At 29.7% G+C, this 17,039-nt stretch overlaps 1 protein-coding gene across 1 annotated transcript in view; it reads left to right on the forward strand.

Annotated features, from left to right (window-relative positions):
• Positions 1-17,039, forward strand: part of Tomosyn (syntaxin-binding protein tomosyn) — a 769,959-nt gene that overhangs the window by 716,140 nt on the left and 36,780 nt on the right. The window contains exons 18-19 of the mRNA XM_075372103.1: positions 3,063-3,278; positions 5,937-6,045. Coding sequence (XP_075228218.1) covers positions 3,063-3,278; positions 5,937-6,045 — 325 coding nt within the window. The remainder of the gene's footprint in view (positions 1-3,062; positions 3,279-5,936; positions 6,046-17,039) is intronic.

Genomic DNA, 17,039 nt, shown 5'->3' on the forward strand with positions numbered 1-17,039 from the left:
CTTTGAATTTTGGGCAATCTAGGAGGAGATGGACAATAAATCCATTGTAATTACACATCTCACAGTAAGGTCAAGGAGAGCTAAGCCGAGGGTTAATTTAGTGTGTCTAATCATCAGTTGTGTCAATCAGTCAGTTGTGATTTGGTTTCATCTGTTGTAGGGGCAAAGGGTTATTCAAAGACATTTTCCCTAACTCCAAGTAGGCCAGTGGGTGAACTTAACTACCAAAATTTGTTTTACTGGATATTAAGTTTATTACAGGTTCCCTTATGAAGTTATTCTGACCCACCAAATCCACTTGCAGTCCATTTAATGAGGCTCTCTTAGTCGCTTTATCAGCCTGTTCATTTCTGTGAATGCCAAAGTGACTTGGAATCTAAACAGATATCACCTTCTTGTTTATATCTGAAAGCGTATCATAAAGTTTTTGAATGATTGGCTCTGAGTTCCTGCAGTTCAGACTTTGGAGCACACTTTTAGAATATGTTATTTTTAGAAATTTGTTTTTATTATGGTTCAAAATTATCATTAAAGCAGAATGTATTGTGTAAGTTTCACAAAGAATGGTGAGGAATAGACACTAAGTTTATATAGCAGATCGCTATCAGGGAATATAATGGAACAGCCACAACCTTCAGTAGAGAAAGAACTAAGTAGTATAGACATGTACATAATTTTTTACAGCTGAGTTATCTCATTGAATTGTTTTCTGATTGCATTTTTATTTAAACTTGTTGATAGTTGCTAACCAATGAAAATTCTATCTTCAGAAATGTACGAAGCCAAGGTCCAGTATATCCCTTTTCTTTTTGGAGAAACCTTGGAACAGATAAATTTAAACTCTTGGAGATGAATATTCGGTCTTTGACTAAAACGTTTGGACAAGGATTTCTTCTTTTGAAATAGATGTGTGTGCGCATTTCTAGTTGCTTATCTTGAATATTTAGGAAGAAATGACTTTCTGATTGCATATTTAATAATCTGATATTTCTTACATGTGGAAATGGGAATTCATGGGATTTCGCTAGTACACTGGTATTGGGCTAGTTCCAAATGCTCTTATGGATAGTCATATGTAAGTATTGTGTATGTAGTTTAATGAATCTTTAATCTTTTCCTTTGCAGGATCATAAAATATTGATCTGTAATCTAACTCTGGCAATATTATACCGTTGTAGGTGTTAAGGATAACTCATTTACTCACATCACAGTCATAGGATGATAAAAGTTTGATGGCATTATCGTCTTTAAACATTCAGCCTTAATATGTTTAACATGGCTCAACTAATTCAATTTTTCATAAAAATCATACCTAGGATTTTAATTTGTGCGTTCTTTTTTCTTACCCTTACCTAAAAATGATTTGACATCTTTCTTATCTTCATTTTTTTGTCTTGAAAAAATAATAGATTTTGATTGATAATTTTAAGCCATTGCTAAGTAACTTTGTAACAAGTTAACGAAATCTGTATTGTCTCCTTAGTAGTATTAATCTTATTAATCCGCAGGTGATAGTAAGATCATCAGCAAAGATACATTTTTTAATTACCAATTAATTGTCAACTATTCCATTTATAGCAACCAAAAAGAGTATTACATTAAGGATGGACCCTTGAAGGAGTCCATTCTTTATCTCGAATACATCTGAAAGTACTCTATTTACTTTAACACAGATTTTTCATTTGCTTAGAAAATTTGCTTCAAGTTTAATGTGTTTCTGTTAACTCCATTTTGTAACAAAATTAGTATTATTCTCTCCTTCCAAACCAATTCACAGGCTTTTGTAATATCTAAGTTTATTGCAAGATGTTCTTTAGAGGTGAATGCTTCGCAGGTATCTGTCTGTGTAGGTAAGAGGTGGTCTGTTGTAGATCTTTTAGTTAAATTTATTTTTGTTAATATTGTATTGAGTAGGTTTACAAGGTGTTGGAAACCTTTTGATAAGTGTTGTATGAATATATATAAGATTCCATCAGACCCAGGGCTTGGTGATTTTAATGTTTGGAATATATCTTGTAATTTATTTAAAGTTAGAGGGGCATTTAGCTGTTGGTTGAAGTCAGTATTCTGTTTAAGTATATAGTCAATGCTAAAATAAAGTGTTATTTTTAAACTCCAGAAAGCTGTCATTACACTTCAAGTCACTTGAATTTTTTTAGAATATTTCCTCCAGTATGTTTGTCATATCATAAGCGTCATGTGTTATGCAATCATTATCAACTAAATTATGTACAAAGTTAGTCTTAAAGTTACCCTTGATTTTATTAATTTTGCTCCACACTTCAGTCATGGAAGTGTGGTTATTAAGTGAGGAGAGGAAATTGTACCATGATTGGTGTTTACTTTCTATATATACTCTACTAGCCTAGAGAATTTACCTTAATGTTCAATTTTTGTGCCATGCTATGTGTTTTTAGACTCATCAATAACACAATTGAATTAATAATAAATACTATAATTTATCATTTCATGATCTAAATCACAAACAAAAGATAGCTTTCAAAAAAAATCTTGTGATTTTTTTCAAAACACTTTAAAATTTATTACAACAACAGGAATTAAATTTCTAAATTACTACAAGAAAAATTAATATTTTGTTCAAACCACAAAATATTTTCATATATTTTTATTTATAATTTAAGATACGAAGGTCAAATTAAAAAATTATTATGTCCCTTAATATAAGTATTTTACCTTTAACGGTTTACTTCTCACCTAGCTTACAGTCCACAGAAGTGGATGATAGTAATGTTAATTTACAAAGAAATTCTTGAGTGTTTTGGACATTTTTTTTTACTAAATTTCATCCTATCTATCCTTAGTAAGTCAGACAAGGGATACTTATTCCCTAGAAAATTACTATATTTTTAGGAGTGTCTTGTGCTTCATATCAGATCTCCTGTAACCATTACATTTGTTACTTAATACATAATAATTTCTTTTTTTATATTCACATGAATATATGTTGCTTGCATGGGATGTTAGACACAAATTGTTTGATGTACTAGTTGCTAAAATATTATATAATAATTGCTAAATATTGTTTTGTTTATTTATAACAGAAACGCCAACAAGGAGCGGCTCAAGTAACAGCAGTAGAATGTCACCCCCACCTGGAGTTACACCAAACTCTGAGTTGACGTGTGATAGACAATTTGTTGCTCTTGTATCAGAAAAAGAAGCCAAAGTAATAGCTCTTCCTTCACATAATTGTGTCTACAGGCAACAGCTTGCAGATACAGATTTTATTGTTAAAGCAGAAATTATTTCCTTAAAAGGTAATAATAGTCTCTGTGATTTTAGTAGTACTTGAAAGAAAACATTTTCTATGCACACATGAAGAGTGTGCATATTTCTAAAGTAATAATTAATTACTTTATAAAATTGTACTAGTAGAAAGAAAATATTATTTGATTTTTATAACCATAATTTGCCATGTTTTTTTAATAATTGAACAAATTTTTTAAATGTTCTATTATTTTGTTCTGTTATTTTAAAATGAAATTATTAAATTTTTAAAATGTTCTACAGCAAAGTTAACTTGAAAATGAAAGTTGTAAAAGCTTTATCTGTTTCTGGGTTAGCTTTTGGTCTAATTTAACAACTTATGAAAATTAGCTCAGATAGGTAAAATTTTAAAAACTTTTGTCTTAAAATAAAATGTACTGCAGTCAATTTAAAAATATTTACTAGAAATAATAAAATTTTGCTTTTTAATGTTTTTATTTGCAACTTTAAAGGTATTTGCACTACTGTAAAGGTAATTCTTTAGAATTATATTAAATGGACAGTCAATAGAAGGTAACTATTGCAGCAGAGGTATTTCATTGGTGTATCTGACTGTGCTACCATAATAGCTTACAATATGACTGACTGTAAGCAATTTTAAGAAATTATATTTTAGCAATCTATCCTTGTTAAAATATTAGTAAATGCTTTCCACAATAATCTGAAATAGCCTAACCGTTATTATAATGATGCACATAAGTTACGATTGTCAACTACATCAAACAGTGTTTCCCTCTCAAAGTGAATTTGGTGGTTTTTAAATTCATAAATACGATCAATATTCATCACAAATATATAAAGTGAATAAATTGATATGATTAAAATAAATTTCTGAGATTATTAATAAAATTATAAAAAATAAACAGTACATAAGTGAATTTTTGCATAAACAATTTTTGAAGATAAAAATAAAAAATTTGCAAAGGAAGATAAAATAATTTTATACTGTTGACTATCAGATTATTTCCAGTAAAAATCCATTAAAAACAGTTATTTCATTTTTATTTTGTTTTTGTTATTAATTACAATAAGAAAAACCTATTTATAGCTACATATATTCAAAATTTTCAAAGATTAATATTATCTTTTAACAAAAATTTATAATAAAAATATACTGATACTCTTATCATCAAGGATTTCAAAAGGAAAATAATTACATATTTTTCTCCGTGATAAATAATCAAATCAATAGCACATACTAATGAAATAAGTATATTTGAAAAAAATGTTTTTTACCTTTATGAGAAATATACAATTTTCATAAATATATAATTATTCATATTCAATATATATGACATTTTGTAAATGCATGGTGGCAGTGTGCTTTACAAAACACATTTTTAAAAAAAAAAACAACTAATTTAAAAAATAATTCAAGGCAATGCTCTTATGTATTACAAAATAGAACTTTGACAAGAGGTCAAAGTTGTATATATGTGTAGGTCTTATGTATCATCAGTTTGAACGGGTTAACAGAATTAAAAATCTGGTTGCGGAGCCCTACTAAAAATATTAAACTATATATAAGGATCTTGTGAAACCATTATTTCTTGTAGTTCCTGGAAAGTCTTGGAGAGTAGTATATGTTATAGAGTAGTATTTTGGTAATCTGAAAAATCAAATAAACCAATTTCACATTGATTGACCCACCGTGTTGGTCTAGTGGTGAACTTGTTGTGGTGAACTTGCAAATCAGTTGATTTCAAAGTTGAGAGTTCTAAGGTTCAAATCCTACTAAAGTCAGTTACTTTTATATGGATTTGAGTACTATACCATGGATACCAGTGTTCGTTGGCGGTTGGGTTTCAATTAACCAAACATCTCAGGAATGGTTGACCTGAGATTGTACAACATTACACTTCATTTATATTCATACATATCATCCTCATTCATCTGTGAAGTAATACTTTACAGTGGTTCCAGAGACTAAACAGAAAAAGAAAGTTTCACATTGATTACCAAATGTAAACAACACTAAGGATTAATTCCTTTTGAGTGGGTTACAACATTATTTTTACAAAGTACTGATCACCTCTAAATCTGATTTAAAAAATCAGAAATCTATCCATTCAGTAATATAAATAATATAGCAAGAATAAAATATACCTGAAGTGTACAAAACAACTGAACAAGAAAGAAAATATTTAGGAAGACAGATATATTAATATACTTATGAGTACATACATCAAGACAGACATGTTTCTTAATCCTCTTTCCTTTTTCATATTCAGAGTCCAAGTGCGATTTTATTCTAGCTTGACTGTATTTGTTTATACTTTTTTTCCTTTTTATTACACCTAATAAAAGTAATTTTCTAGTAAAAATAAATTAAATTTAGCAATGATGTAAGATTACATTATAACATACCATTGCTTACTAGAAGAACTAAAACAAATCTAAAATGTGTTTCTGTTTTTATATCACTATTCATGTATATTTCCATTATATTCATTAACTGATCCCAGCTTAGTTATGATCCTGCATGCTTCTATGTCATTGAACCATTTGATTTATAACATCCATGTTGTTGAATTGTTATTTTCCTCCTTTTTGTTCTAAATGTGATAAGCAACCATTTTCATATTAATAATTTTAGTGCGCATATTTACTAATTTATTTTACACTTACTTATTTTAATCAATTTATAGATAGTGTGTGCCTAGTATGTTATGTGTCAAATGGACATGTAACTGCATATAGTTTACCGAGTCTGCGGCCATTGATAGATGTATTTTTCCTGCCTCTAGCTGACCTTAGGTAAGTTAATTCTCTTTTTTTCATGTAATTTTTGTTTTATTTCTGTTCACATTATGTTTATATTTGTTCACAAAACCCGTAGTCAAATATTGACATTTGAAAATATTTAATTAGCATTGAATTTTTGTAATTACTGTTAGAAATATTATTCTATTGAATGGTTTTTAATCACTTAAAACCATTTTTATTCACGTAATTAAAGTAATGTAATTGATTAGAGTACCTGATTATCATTTTAACACTTTTTGGAACACATTGTAATTGATAGCACATACTCTATGCACTTTTCATGTTGTACATATAATACATTACAGTAATTATATTTATTACAATAAAATATTATTGTAAATATTTTCATATACTGGATATTAATATTATCTCATAATTCAATCAAATTAGGAAAGGATTTTAAATGTAAAAAACAAGATTAGTGACAAGGTGGATTTTTGTTTAGATTTTCGCAAATATATACTTTATTTTGTTTTCTGTTGTATCTTAATAATTTCTGTATTAGACTGATTATTACCAGTGTTCTGAATAGAACTGAAAGCAAGATTACACTGAAAAGTCATTTACACATTTTTTTTATCTAAAATTTAAAGCAGATAGTCATTTTAATTGATCAAATACAAATTTACTAAAATTTATAATTTGTTACATGAAAATTTATAGATTTGGATTTTAAAAACAAAAAGGAATAGGAAAGAGTTAATAAAGAAAATAAATTAAATTAAATGATATAATTCAGCTAAATCACAAATGTATATAAAAGATGATTTTTTTTGTGTTTTTAGGCCTGTATTCAGACTTTTTAGGTCTCTGCAGTAATCTGGGTATTCATATTCATTATGTATGATTTTGTGTACAGCTTTTATAAAAGCTGTATATATATATATTTATATCAGAAAAAATCCATTTTATCAATAGATAGTGATGAAAAGATATATGTATGAGAATAAGTAAATAAAAAAAGAAATAATAAATACTAATTGATAAATAAATAGTACTTATGAAACAATGTAATGAGTATTTTTGGCAATGTTTTCAGTATAAGAATAAAAAATACAATCAGCTGTTGTTTTAAGCATTTTCAATAGAAAAAGTAAATTTATGAACTAAATATACAGAACAACTTTTGAACTTCCAAGTCAGACTGTCCATCATGACTTAATATGTGCTTCTTAAATTATACAAAGGATAGTTAAAGCTTATCTCGTTAAAAATAAAAATTGCATGAATCTTAAACCAAAGAGATATCTCTGCTCATGAACAAAATTTAAGGAAGTGAATAACCATTTAATATTCTTGTGATTGAAAACTTTCACAAAAAGATTTTTTATAAATTTAAAATTCAAAAAGATTGTTAGATACTGGGCCGCCATCATTGTTTGGTAACAAAGTTCCATCACTACTGAATAACTAAGTTTTCCAACTATCTAATCACTAGTTTATTAGGTATATATTTTTTAATTATCATTTCTAATGACAAGTTCTGTAACCAGTTTTCATGCAGTATTGGGCTATAATCAATTTCTTTGGTTTATTATGTTTATAATAAGCCAACTCCCTCTGTGAATCATGAAACCTTGCCGATGGTTAGGGGGCTTGAGTGCTCAGTGATACAGAGTAGGTGGACCGAAGGTGCAACCATATCGAAGAGGTATCTGTTGAAAACCAGACTAATGAATGATTCCTGAAAGACAGCAGCAGCTCTTTCAGTAGCTGTTAAGGGCACAGGTCAGGAGGACTTAAACAGTCATATCAACATCATTCAGTCTTCTGAGTACTGCACAGCTGAAAGCAATGGAAAACTATGGCAATTTTTTTTCCAAGAAAATGTAGCTCTCTGGATTTTCATTCATTTAACAAAAGGATGGAGGCGCCTTCCTTGGTAAAATATTCCCTTGTTCGGATCTCTGGATAGTGACTTTAAGGAAGGAGTCACCAGAAAATTAAAAAATAACATTCTACAAGTTGAAGCGTGGAATGTTAGATGTCTAAAAAAGATTGGTAGGTTAGAAAATTTAAAGAAGGAAATGGGTAGATTAAATGTAGATGTAGGAATTAGCAAAATTCACTGGGAAGAGGAAAATGACTTTTGGAAGAAGGTAAAAGAAACTATTAACAATTAAGAAATACTATAAACAGGAAGTGCAAATTAACAAAAGAAGAGTGGATTAAAGAAAAGTGTTCAGAAGTGGAAAGAGAAATGATCATTGATAAAATAGATGGTGCATACAGGAAAGTTAAGGAAAATTTCGCAGTACATAAATTAAAATCTAATAATGTGTTAAATAAAGATGGTACACCGATTTATAATATGAAAGAAAAGGTCAATAGGTGGATGGAATATATTGAAGAGTTATATGGAACAAATGAATTAGAAACTGATGTTGTAGAGGAAGAAGAGGAAGCCAAAGAGGATGAAAAGGGAGATACAATACTGAGATCTGAATCTAATATAGAGCATTAAAATATTTGAATAGCAAAAAGGCTCCTGGAATAATGGGATACCTACAGAATTACTGAGCAGTACAGATGAGGAAGTGATAGATTATACAAACTGGTGTAATATTTACAAAAAATGGGCAGTTCCATCAGTCTTCAAAAGGAGTGTTATTGTTATGATACCAAAGAAAGCAGGAGCAGGTAAATGTGAAGAATACAGAATAATTAACTAACCTTATTACGTCAATGTAATTTTTTAGGGGATATATCGTTTTATTTTTAATATCTTAACTTATTGCATCAAAAATTGTAACTAGAATTCTGCACAAAAGAATTGAGATAAGAGTGGAAGAAGTGTTAGGAGAAGACCAATTTGGTTTCAGGAAAAGTATAGGGACAAGAAAAGCAATTTTAGCACTCAGATTAATAGTAGAAGGAAGATTAAAGAAAAACAAACAACATACATGGCATTTATAAAGTTAGAAAAGGCATTTGATAACGTAGACTGGAATAAAATGTTCAGCATTTTAAATAATTAAGGGTTCAAGTATAGAAATAGAAGAACAATTGCTAACATTTACAGGAACCAAACTTCTACATTAATAATAAAGAACATAAGAAAGAAGCCGTAATAAAAAAGGGCGTCCAACAAGGATGTTCCCTATCCCCATTACTTTTTAATCTTTACATAGAACTAGCATTAAATGATGTTAAAGAATATCCGGAGTAACAGTTAAAGGTGAAAAGATAAAGATGCTGTGATTTGCTGATGATATAGTAATTCTACTTGAGAGTAAAAACAGATTTAGAAGAAACAGTGAATGGCATGGATGAAGTCCTACGCAAGAACTATTGCATGAAAATTAACAAGAACAAAACGAAAGAAATGAAATGTAGTAGAAATAACAAAGATGGACCACTGAATGTGAAAATAGGAGGAGAAAAGATTATGGAGGTAGAAGAATTTTGTTATTTGGGAAGTAGAATTACTAAAGATGGATGAAGCAGGAGTGATGTAAAATGCCAAATAGCACAGGTGAAATGAGCTTTCAGTCAGAAATATAATTTGCTTACATCAAAAATTAATTTAAATGTCAGGAAACAATTTTTGAAAGTATATGTTTGGAGCATAGCTTTATATGGAAGTGAAACTTGGACAATCGAAGTATCTGAGAAGAAAAGATTAGAAGCGGTGCTACAGAAGAATGTTAAAAATCGGATGGATGGATAAAATGACAAATGAAGAGGTGTTGCGGCAAATAGATGAAGAAAGGAGCATTTGGAAAAATATAGCTAAAAGAAGAGACAGATTTATGGGCCACATACTAAGGCATCCTGGAATAGTCACTTTGATATTAGAGGGACAGGTAGATGGGAAAAGTTCTGCAGGTAGGCAACGTTTGGAATATGTAAAACAAATTTTTAGGGATGTAGGGTGTCGGGGATATATCGAAATGAATGACTGGCATTAGATAGGGAATCTTAGAGAGCTGCATCAAACCAGTCAAATTACTGAAGACAAAAAAAATTTAAAAAAATGATATTTCAAAATGAAACGGCTGGCACTAGATGGGGAATCTTGGAGACCTGCTTCAAAATCAAACCAGTCAAATGATTGAAGGCAAAAAAATAAAAAATTTTGAGCAGAACATCCTTTATTCTAATTTTAATCTTTCTTTTAGTTTACTCTACCTATTCAAAATTGCAATTATTCTCTTTAGAAATCAATTATAAATGCACACTTTTGATTGGTCTAGTTTTTATCTTTAGTGTTTTTCAGGACAGGGGCCAATTTCCTAGAAGTAGCCATGGTAATGTTAATGTAATATTTTTTCAATATTTTTTTAAATATTGTTGTTGGTGTAGGGAGGACAGTAAAGGTGTTTTGCTATTTTTATTAAATTTTTTGTCGATTCTTTTCTGTATGCTGTCAATGGTCTTTCTAACAAAACCATTGAACTCATCTGTATCTTTAATAAAATTCATTTGTCTTTTGTAAGTTCCAGAACAGTGCCAGTTTGCCCAGTAAATCATTGCATTAAAAGCTGTCATCATTTTTTATTTCTCAATTCATATTTTTGCATTTATTTGTTTATTTTTTTTCATATGTACACTTTTACTTTCCTAGTTAACACTATAACAAAGCTATAGCTGTAGAAGGTTAAGTATTGTTATTACTCCAATTTGGGCATGTGCGGTTTTCATCAGATCTTAATGTTTTGACACTTAAGAAAAGGAAAAAAACGGATAGAAATTTTCTGGATGTTCATATGTATGTGTTATGTGTGTGTGTGTGTGTGTATGTGTGTTTGGTGTCTCACACCTTATATCTCTTGAACTACTGAACGAATTTTGACCAAACTTGGTCAGATTACTTCTGTATATGGGGCATTGTTACCATTAAATTTTCAACTTAAAAGGTCAAGGGATGAGCCTGTAGAGCAAGGTCATGTTCAGTATCTCGAGATTTTGCCTAAATAAGGTCTTATATTTCTTAAGCACATTGTTAACAATTAAAAAATAATATTTGCAAAAACGTTTTTCAAAATCGCACTTCCACTCTAAAAAATGCTCTAAGCTCTAGTGGCTAAGTGGGTATACTGCATCAATAGTACCCCCGTCACCACAAGGAACACTAGTATAGCACTAAAGTACAGCTTTATGTTATGTATAAGTACACAACCGTATTTTTAAAATGATTATTGATTTGAATTTAAATTAATACATTTTAGAAAATCCCTGAAGATGTAGTAACAGCTCTGAAAGTACTATAATTTACACTTTTTAAATTTTTGATTAATGGAAATTTAATTTATATAACACTACATATCTACTTCACTTTTCCACATAATCACCATTCAGTTCTAAACACTTTTCGTAACATTGCAGCAGTTTCTTTAACCCCTCTACATAGACATTCACTGCCTGGGAATTGAACCAGTTGATAATGACAGGCTTGAGTTGCTTGTCATTTTCAAATGCAAGAAAAGGAAGTAGTTGCTAGATGCAAGGTTGGGACTATATGGAAGGTGGTCAAAAATTTCTCAGCGAAAATCTTGAATCTTCTTCTTGGTTAAGGCAGCAGTGTGAAGATTCTTGTATAGTGGAGGGGAATGCGACGATTTAGGATAAACAGGCAGTCACTTTCAAGCAGTGCAAGTGTGTAGTTGATCTCCATAGCTTAAACTTTATGAACACAGACTTTATAAACTAAACTTGTATACAATGATTTCAATAAGTCTTTTTGTGTTAATTAAATCTTTATTAAACTTAAATGCTTAATTATTTGCTTAAACTAAAATTTTTGCGTGAGTTTTATCCCACCTTGCATTATCTACAACAGATGCATGTTGTCATGAAGGAGGATTACACCGGATGACATTTTCTTGTGTCATTAGTTTATGGATCACACATCTCAGTTTGGTGAGCGTTTCGCAGTATATATCACCTGTAATTGTTGATCTACGTTTCATGAAATATACCAAAATGACGTCCTTTTCAACCCAAAAAACAGTAGCCAACATTTTTTGACTCAAGTACGGAGATTGCTTAAACTTATTTTGTTTTGGGGAACTTGAATGGGACCACTGTATTGGTGAATGATATTCACATATTGTTGCCTGTAAATGTGAGAAAACAAATCATCTCCATCTTGTCGATAGCGGTCCAAAAATGCTCATCCACTGCATATTCTTTGCTCTGTGTGTTGGTTGGTGAGCATTTTTGGTACCCACCTTTAGCACAATTTGTGATATCCAAGCTTTTCTGTGACAGTCATGTAGGTAGAGGTGTGTCCAACATGCGGAAATTCATCAGCCAGAGCACTAATCGTCAATTGCCTATCACATCACAGTTTTCAGTTCACTTGTTCAATGATTTTGTCAGTCTGAATACTGGGCCTGCCACTCTGTTCTTCATCATGCACATTTGCGCGACCATTTTTAAAGTCTCAGCACCATTTGTCTAACCTTTCCTTCACTCATTACTGTAGGTCCATACACTAGGCACAACTCCCGATAAATTACAGCAGCTGAAAATCCTTTTGCACACATAAATCAAATCACAGTGTACACTTCACAACTGGCGGGAGAAATGATTGTCACAGACATTGCAAATAGCATTTACCAGTAGGCAAACGACTACTGAATCAAAACAACAACTGTAGTGGCTTCGGAAATAGCCGATAGATGGCCCTGCATGTGTGAAACTGTGTTCAGACCTGCTAATATTAAAATATAGCCGACAGCCCTTACTTTATGAATATGCCTTGTATTTAAATAAAATTATAAATATTTTAAATTAAGTTCTGTATGTATGTGTGTAAACCATGCATCAAAAAAAGCTGAGTGACAGGGAAGTTCTACAATTCATTTGTCAGCTTTTTTCATTAATATCTACTGATAATTGTCTAATAATTGAAATGGCCATCTAGTTTTAAATCTTAAATAAACCATTTTGTAAATGATTTTAAAATATTTTTTCAAATTTATTTCATTAACTATTTAGTACAACTGTTTATTTTTATTATTTACTGTTCTGTAAGGTATAAGCTTGTTGTATTGAATTTCTTCAAATCAGAAATCAGTTAATATTACAATGATTGGCTATTAAATGGGAAAATAAATACTGTTATTCATTGATAAGGTGACAAAATATGATTAAGTTTTTTCTCTCAAGAAACTGATAACTCTCTAACCACACGAATTTGCTTCCAATTCAAGACAGATGGAAACTGAGTTGTTTTAATTAATTTTTTTTTTTAAATTAATATTATTAAATATTCCCATTAATGTAGAATGCATGTTTAAATCATTAAAACATCAAATTTTTATTGACCCTTCAAGGATTTTCTTTGCAGATACAGCCAACCGTCTGTCTGCTGATCTAAATCTCATATGGCAGGTGCCCGCCTTCTATACATATAATTTACTCATTATTGACAACTCAGTGTTGTCAGTATTGAGGTCCAGTGAAATATTTTATTCTGTTATTATCTACCTGATTAGTCATTATTTTATTATTAACCTCCCATTTGAAATAAAAATAGTGTATAAAGATGATGGAGTAGCCTTGTTATTGAAAAAATTAATTTTTTTTTTCTTGGTTATTTTCCTGACCAGAGGATTTATTTGATCATATTTAAAACAGTTCTTGAAGTTAAACAGAGATGTTTAATATTATACATACGAGGTCTGTAAATAAAGTAATGAGACTGGTTTAGAAAAACTATTTTTATTTACAATTCAATTATACACGGACTCTATCACCTTTGAAACAGTTCCCTTGGGAAACCACACAATGCTTCAAATGGCACCCTTCATAGCAATATTGGAACTCAAAAACTGGAATATCCTTCAGATGGTTGGTCAATTTTTTTTTATGTCTTCTACTGTTCCAAAATGGTGTCCTTTATGGTGTTATTTTAAGGTTGGGAACAGGAAAAAGTTGCAGGAACTCTAATCAGATGAATAAGGTGGTTGAGGCTACAGGAATGTTTTTCTTTGCCATAAACTCAATAACTGAGAGTGCAGTGTGACAAGGTGCATTGCTATGATGCAGCATCCAGTTGTCTTTGATGGCTGGTCTGACATAGGCAACTCTTTTCCACAGTCTTTCAAGAATTTCTTGGTAAACATATTGATTTACAATCTGTCCTGCAGGCAAACCCTTATACACAATGCCATTACTATCGAAGAAACAAATTAGCATGGTTTTGATTTTTGATTTGCTCATTTTGCTTTTTTGAGATGTGGTGAGTTTGAAGTGTGCCACTCCTTGCTCTGGCGTTTTTTTTCTGGGTCATACTCAAATATCCAAGATTCATCACCAGTAATAACATTTTCTAGAAAATCAGAATCAGTTTCAATTCACCCTAGAAGATCACAGCACACTCTGTTGTTTTTCTGTTCAACAGTAAGGTTTTTTGGGACCAATTTTGCACAAACTTTTTTCTTGTGCAATTCATTTGTCAAAATTTGATGGACTGGTACAATTCAAATTCAATTGTTCTGTAATCATTCTGACAGTTAATTGATGGTCATACTGTATCAAGTCTCTGATTTGCTCAACACTGTTGTTACTTTTTGACGTTAACAGTCTTCCAGAGTGTGGATCGGTCGCAACTGATTCCCACACATCTGAAAATGCTTTAAACCACCTTAAAACTTGGGCTCATGACAGAGCATCATCTCTATTTTTAATTTTGAAAAAGTTTCAGTAGCATTCTCATCAAGTTTAACACAAAACTTGATTGTACAATGTTGCTCATAAAAAAATCACTCATTTTTGTAACGCACAACAAAAACTAGTTTCACGAAAAGTTTGTTTACATCTCACATGACAACAATAGACTAAAAATATTAATACCTAATATAAATCACCTGTTCATATATCCATATGTTTACTAGTAACTTTACAGTATTGCCTCTTTGGCTGCCAAAAATTACTTTATTTACAGACCTTGTGTGTGTATGTGCGCGCGCGCGTGGGGGAGACCTTCTCATCTATACCAAACCTAAAAAATCTGATGTGGACATCACATGACTTCCTCGTATGCCTATTAAATTACATTCACACATTTTTTCCTGCACTTCATTTAAACTTATTTCATTTGAAGGGAGGTACGATCCTCCAATTCTTTAATAAAGTGGCCAGTTACACAATTGCTGAAATATTTACTTTTATTAACATCAAATATTTACTATTATTAATTCAACTGCTTTACATAAAATATTAGAATAGACTAAAAGTCCCATTATTACTTGTATTACTAGATCAGTATTATTCGTATCTTTATGAGTTGCCAATTAACAAAAGTTTCAGATTTCTGGTGTGTCATATAAATAAAAGTTAATAATAATTAAACTATTTGGTTTAGTGAACTCCTGGTTACAAATGTTAATTTTGACCTTATGGTGTAAAATATTCAGTTTTTATTATTGGATTATTTGGTGATTAATCAAAAATGGAAAAGAAACAATCATACAGGAAAAATAAAGATAACATGAAGAGATATATCTAAAAAAAAAAACGACAAGAAGATGAATATGAAGAGGAAGAAAATGTTAAGAACAAGGGAAGAATAAAAAATTAAGAGAAGATGATAAATATAAAGAGGAAGAAAATGTTAAAACCAAAGAAAGAAGGGAAGAAACCAAAAAAGATTAAGAGTGGATAATGAATATAAAGGAGAGAAAATTTGAAAACTAGAGAACGTGTATACAAATTAAGATCAGAAGAATTACATCAGACCAAAGAGCGATTAAATGATTGGCAACAAAAAACAAATAAATAAATGATAATCAACTCCAACTTAGGGAGAATATTGTCTGAATATCAGAGGGGTAGTGAACTAAAAGATAAGAATTTTTTGCAATTTATTAAAGATCGGGCTATATGCCTCATTGTATATGTTGTTCTTGTAAGGGTCTATTTTTCAGTCTCTCTGTAGATAAAATAAACAGAATTCCAGAATAAAATTAAACTAGAAAATCCAAAAATAATGCGATTCTAAATTATAGTTTTCAATTAATATTAAATAATTAGATGTTTCACCAAATCTATTACATGTACACATATGTAATAATGCCTATTAAATTACATATACTCACTTTAAAACTACATGAAATTTTATTTCACTAATAACTTTTGATTATTTTTTTTTTTTTACTGTTATTGAATTATTGATTGATTATTCCTGCAAAAGTGCTTTTGTAAAAAATTATATGAAAAAATAATAAATTAGGTAAGAGTTGTCTTATTTCTGTTCTTGGGTGGATTAAGTTAAGTTATACATATTTAAATTATTAGTGCAGAGGTGATACAAGTCTTAAAAGGATTAATTTTAGAAAAATAGTGTATATATAAATGATTGTATTGTATTTATGGATGTATACATTAAAAAAATGAGATTTTCAGTTACGATTCTTCAATATGGTAGGCAGATCTCCACTTCAGTTGATTAAGGACTAGTTTATAAAAAAAATATTTGCCAAAAATCCAGCTTTTCGCTATTTTTTTTCATTTACTTATCCTCTGTTGATTGGATTATTGAGAAATTAAAAAAAAATATTAAACATTATTTTTAAACATGAATAATATTTATATGCTATTTATAGATAAATAACAGTTGCTGTTTGTATATATTTATTTTATTATTTTAACATAAATTATTTATTCAGTATTTCCACATTGCACTTTTTCTTTTTTTAATTTTCCAAAAAAAAATGTTATTTTAATACCTCAAATTTTTTATATTAAATGGTTTGCAATATCCAAAAATTATTGTTATTAGCAGGATGACTAATATAATCATTAAATTTAATTAGAATGTTAATCATTTTTTTTTCTTAATAAAAAGGTTATTTGTAATATAACATTTAACATAAGTATTAATCTACATAATAACACATTTCACAATTAAATGAAATTGTGTTTAATTATTAATTTAATGTTCAAGTATTTGATATTTTTATTAAGTTGACTATTTTTGCAGGTAGCATATAATACCAATCTTTATTTGATAGCGTATTGTAATACCAATCTCT

This window comes from Lycorma delicatula, chromosome 7 (assembly GCF_047948215.1).
Source record: "Lycorma delicatula isolate Av1 chromosome 7, ASM4794821v1, whole genome shotgun sequence".
Taxonomy (NCBI): Eukaryota; Metazoa; Arthropoda; class Insecta; order Hemiptera; family Fulgoridae; genus Lycorma; species Lycorma delicatula.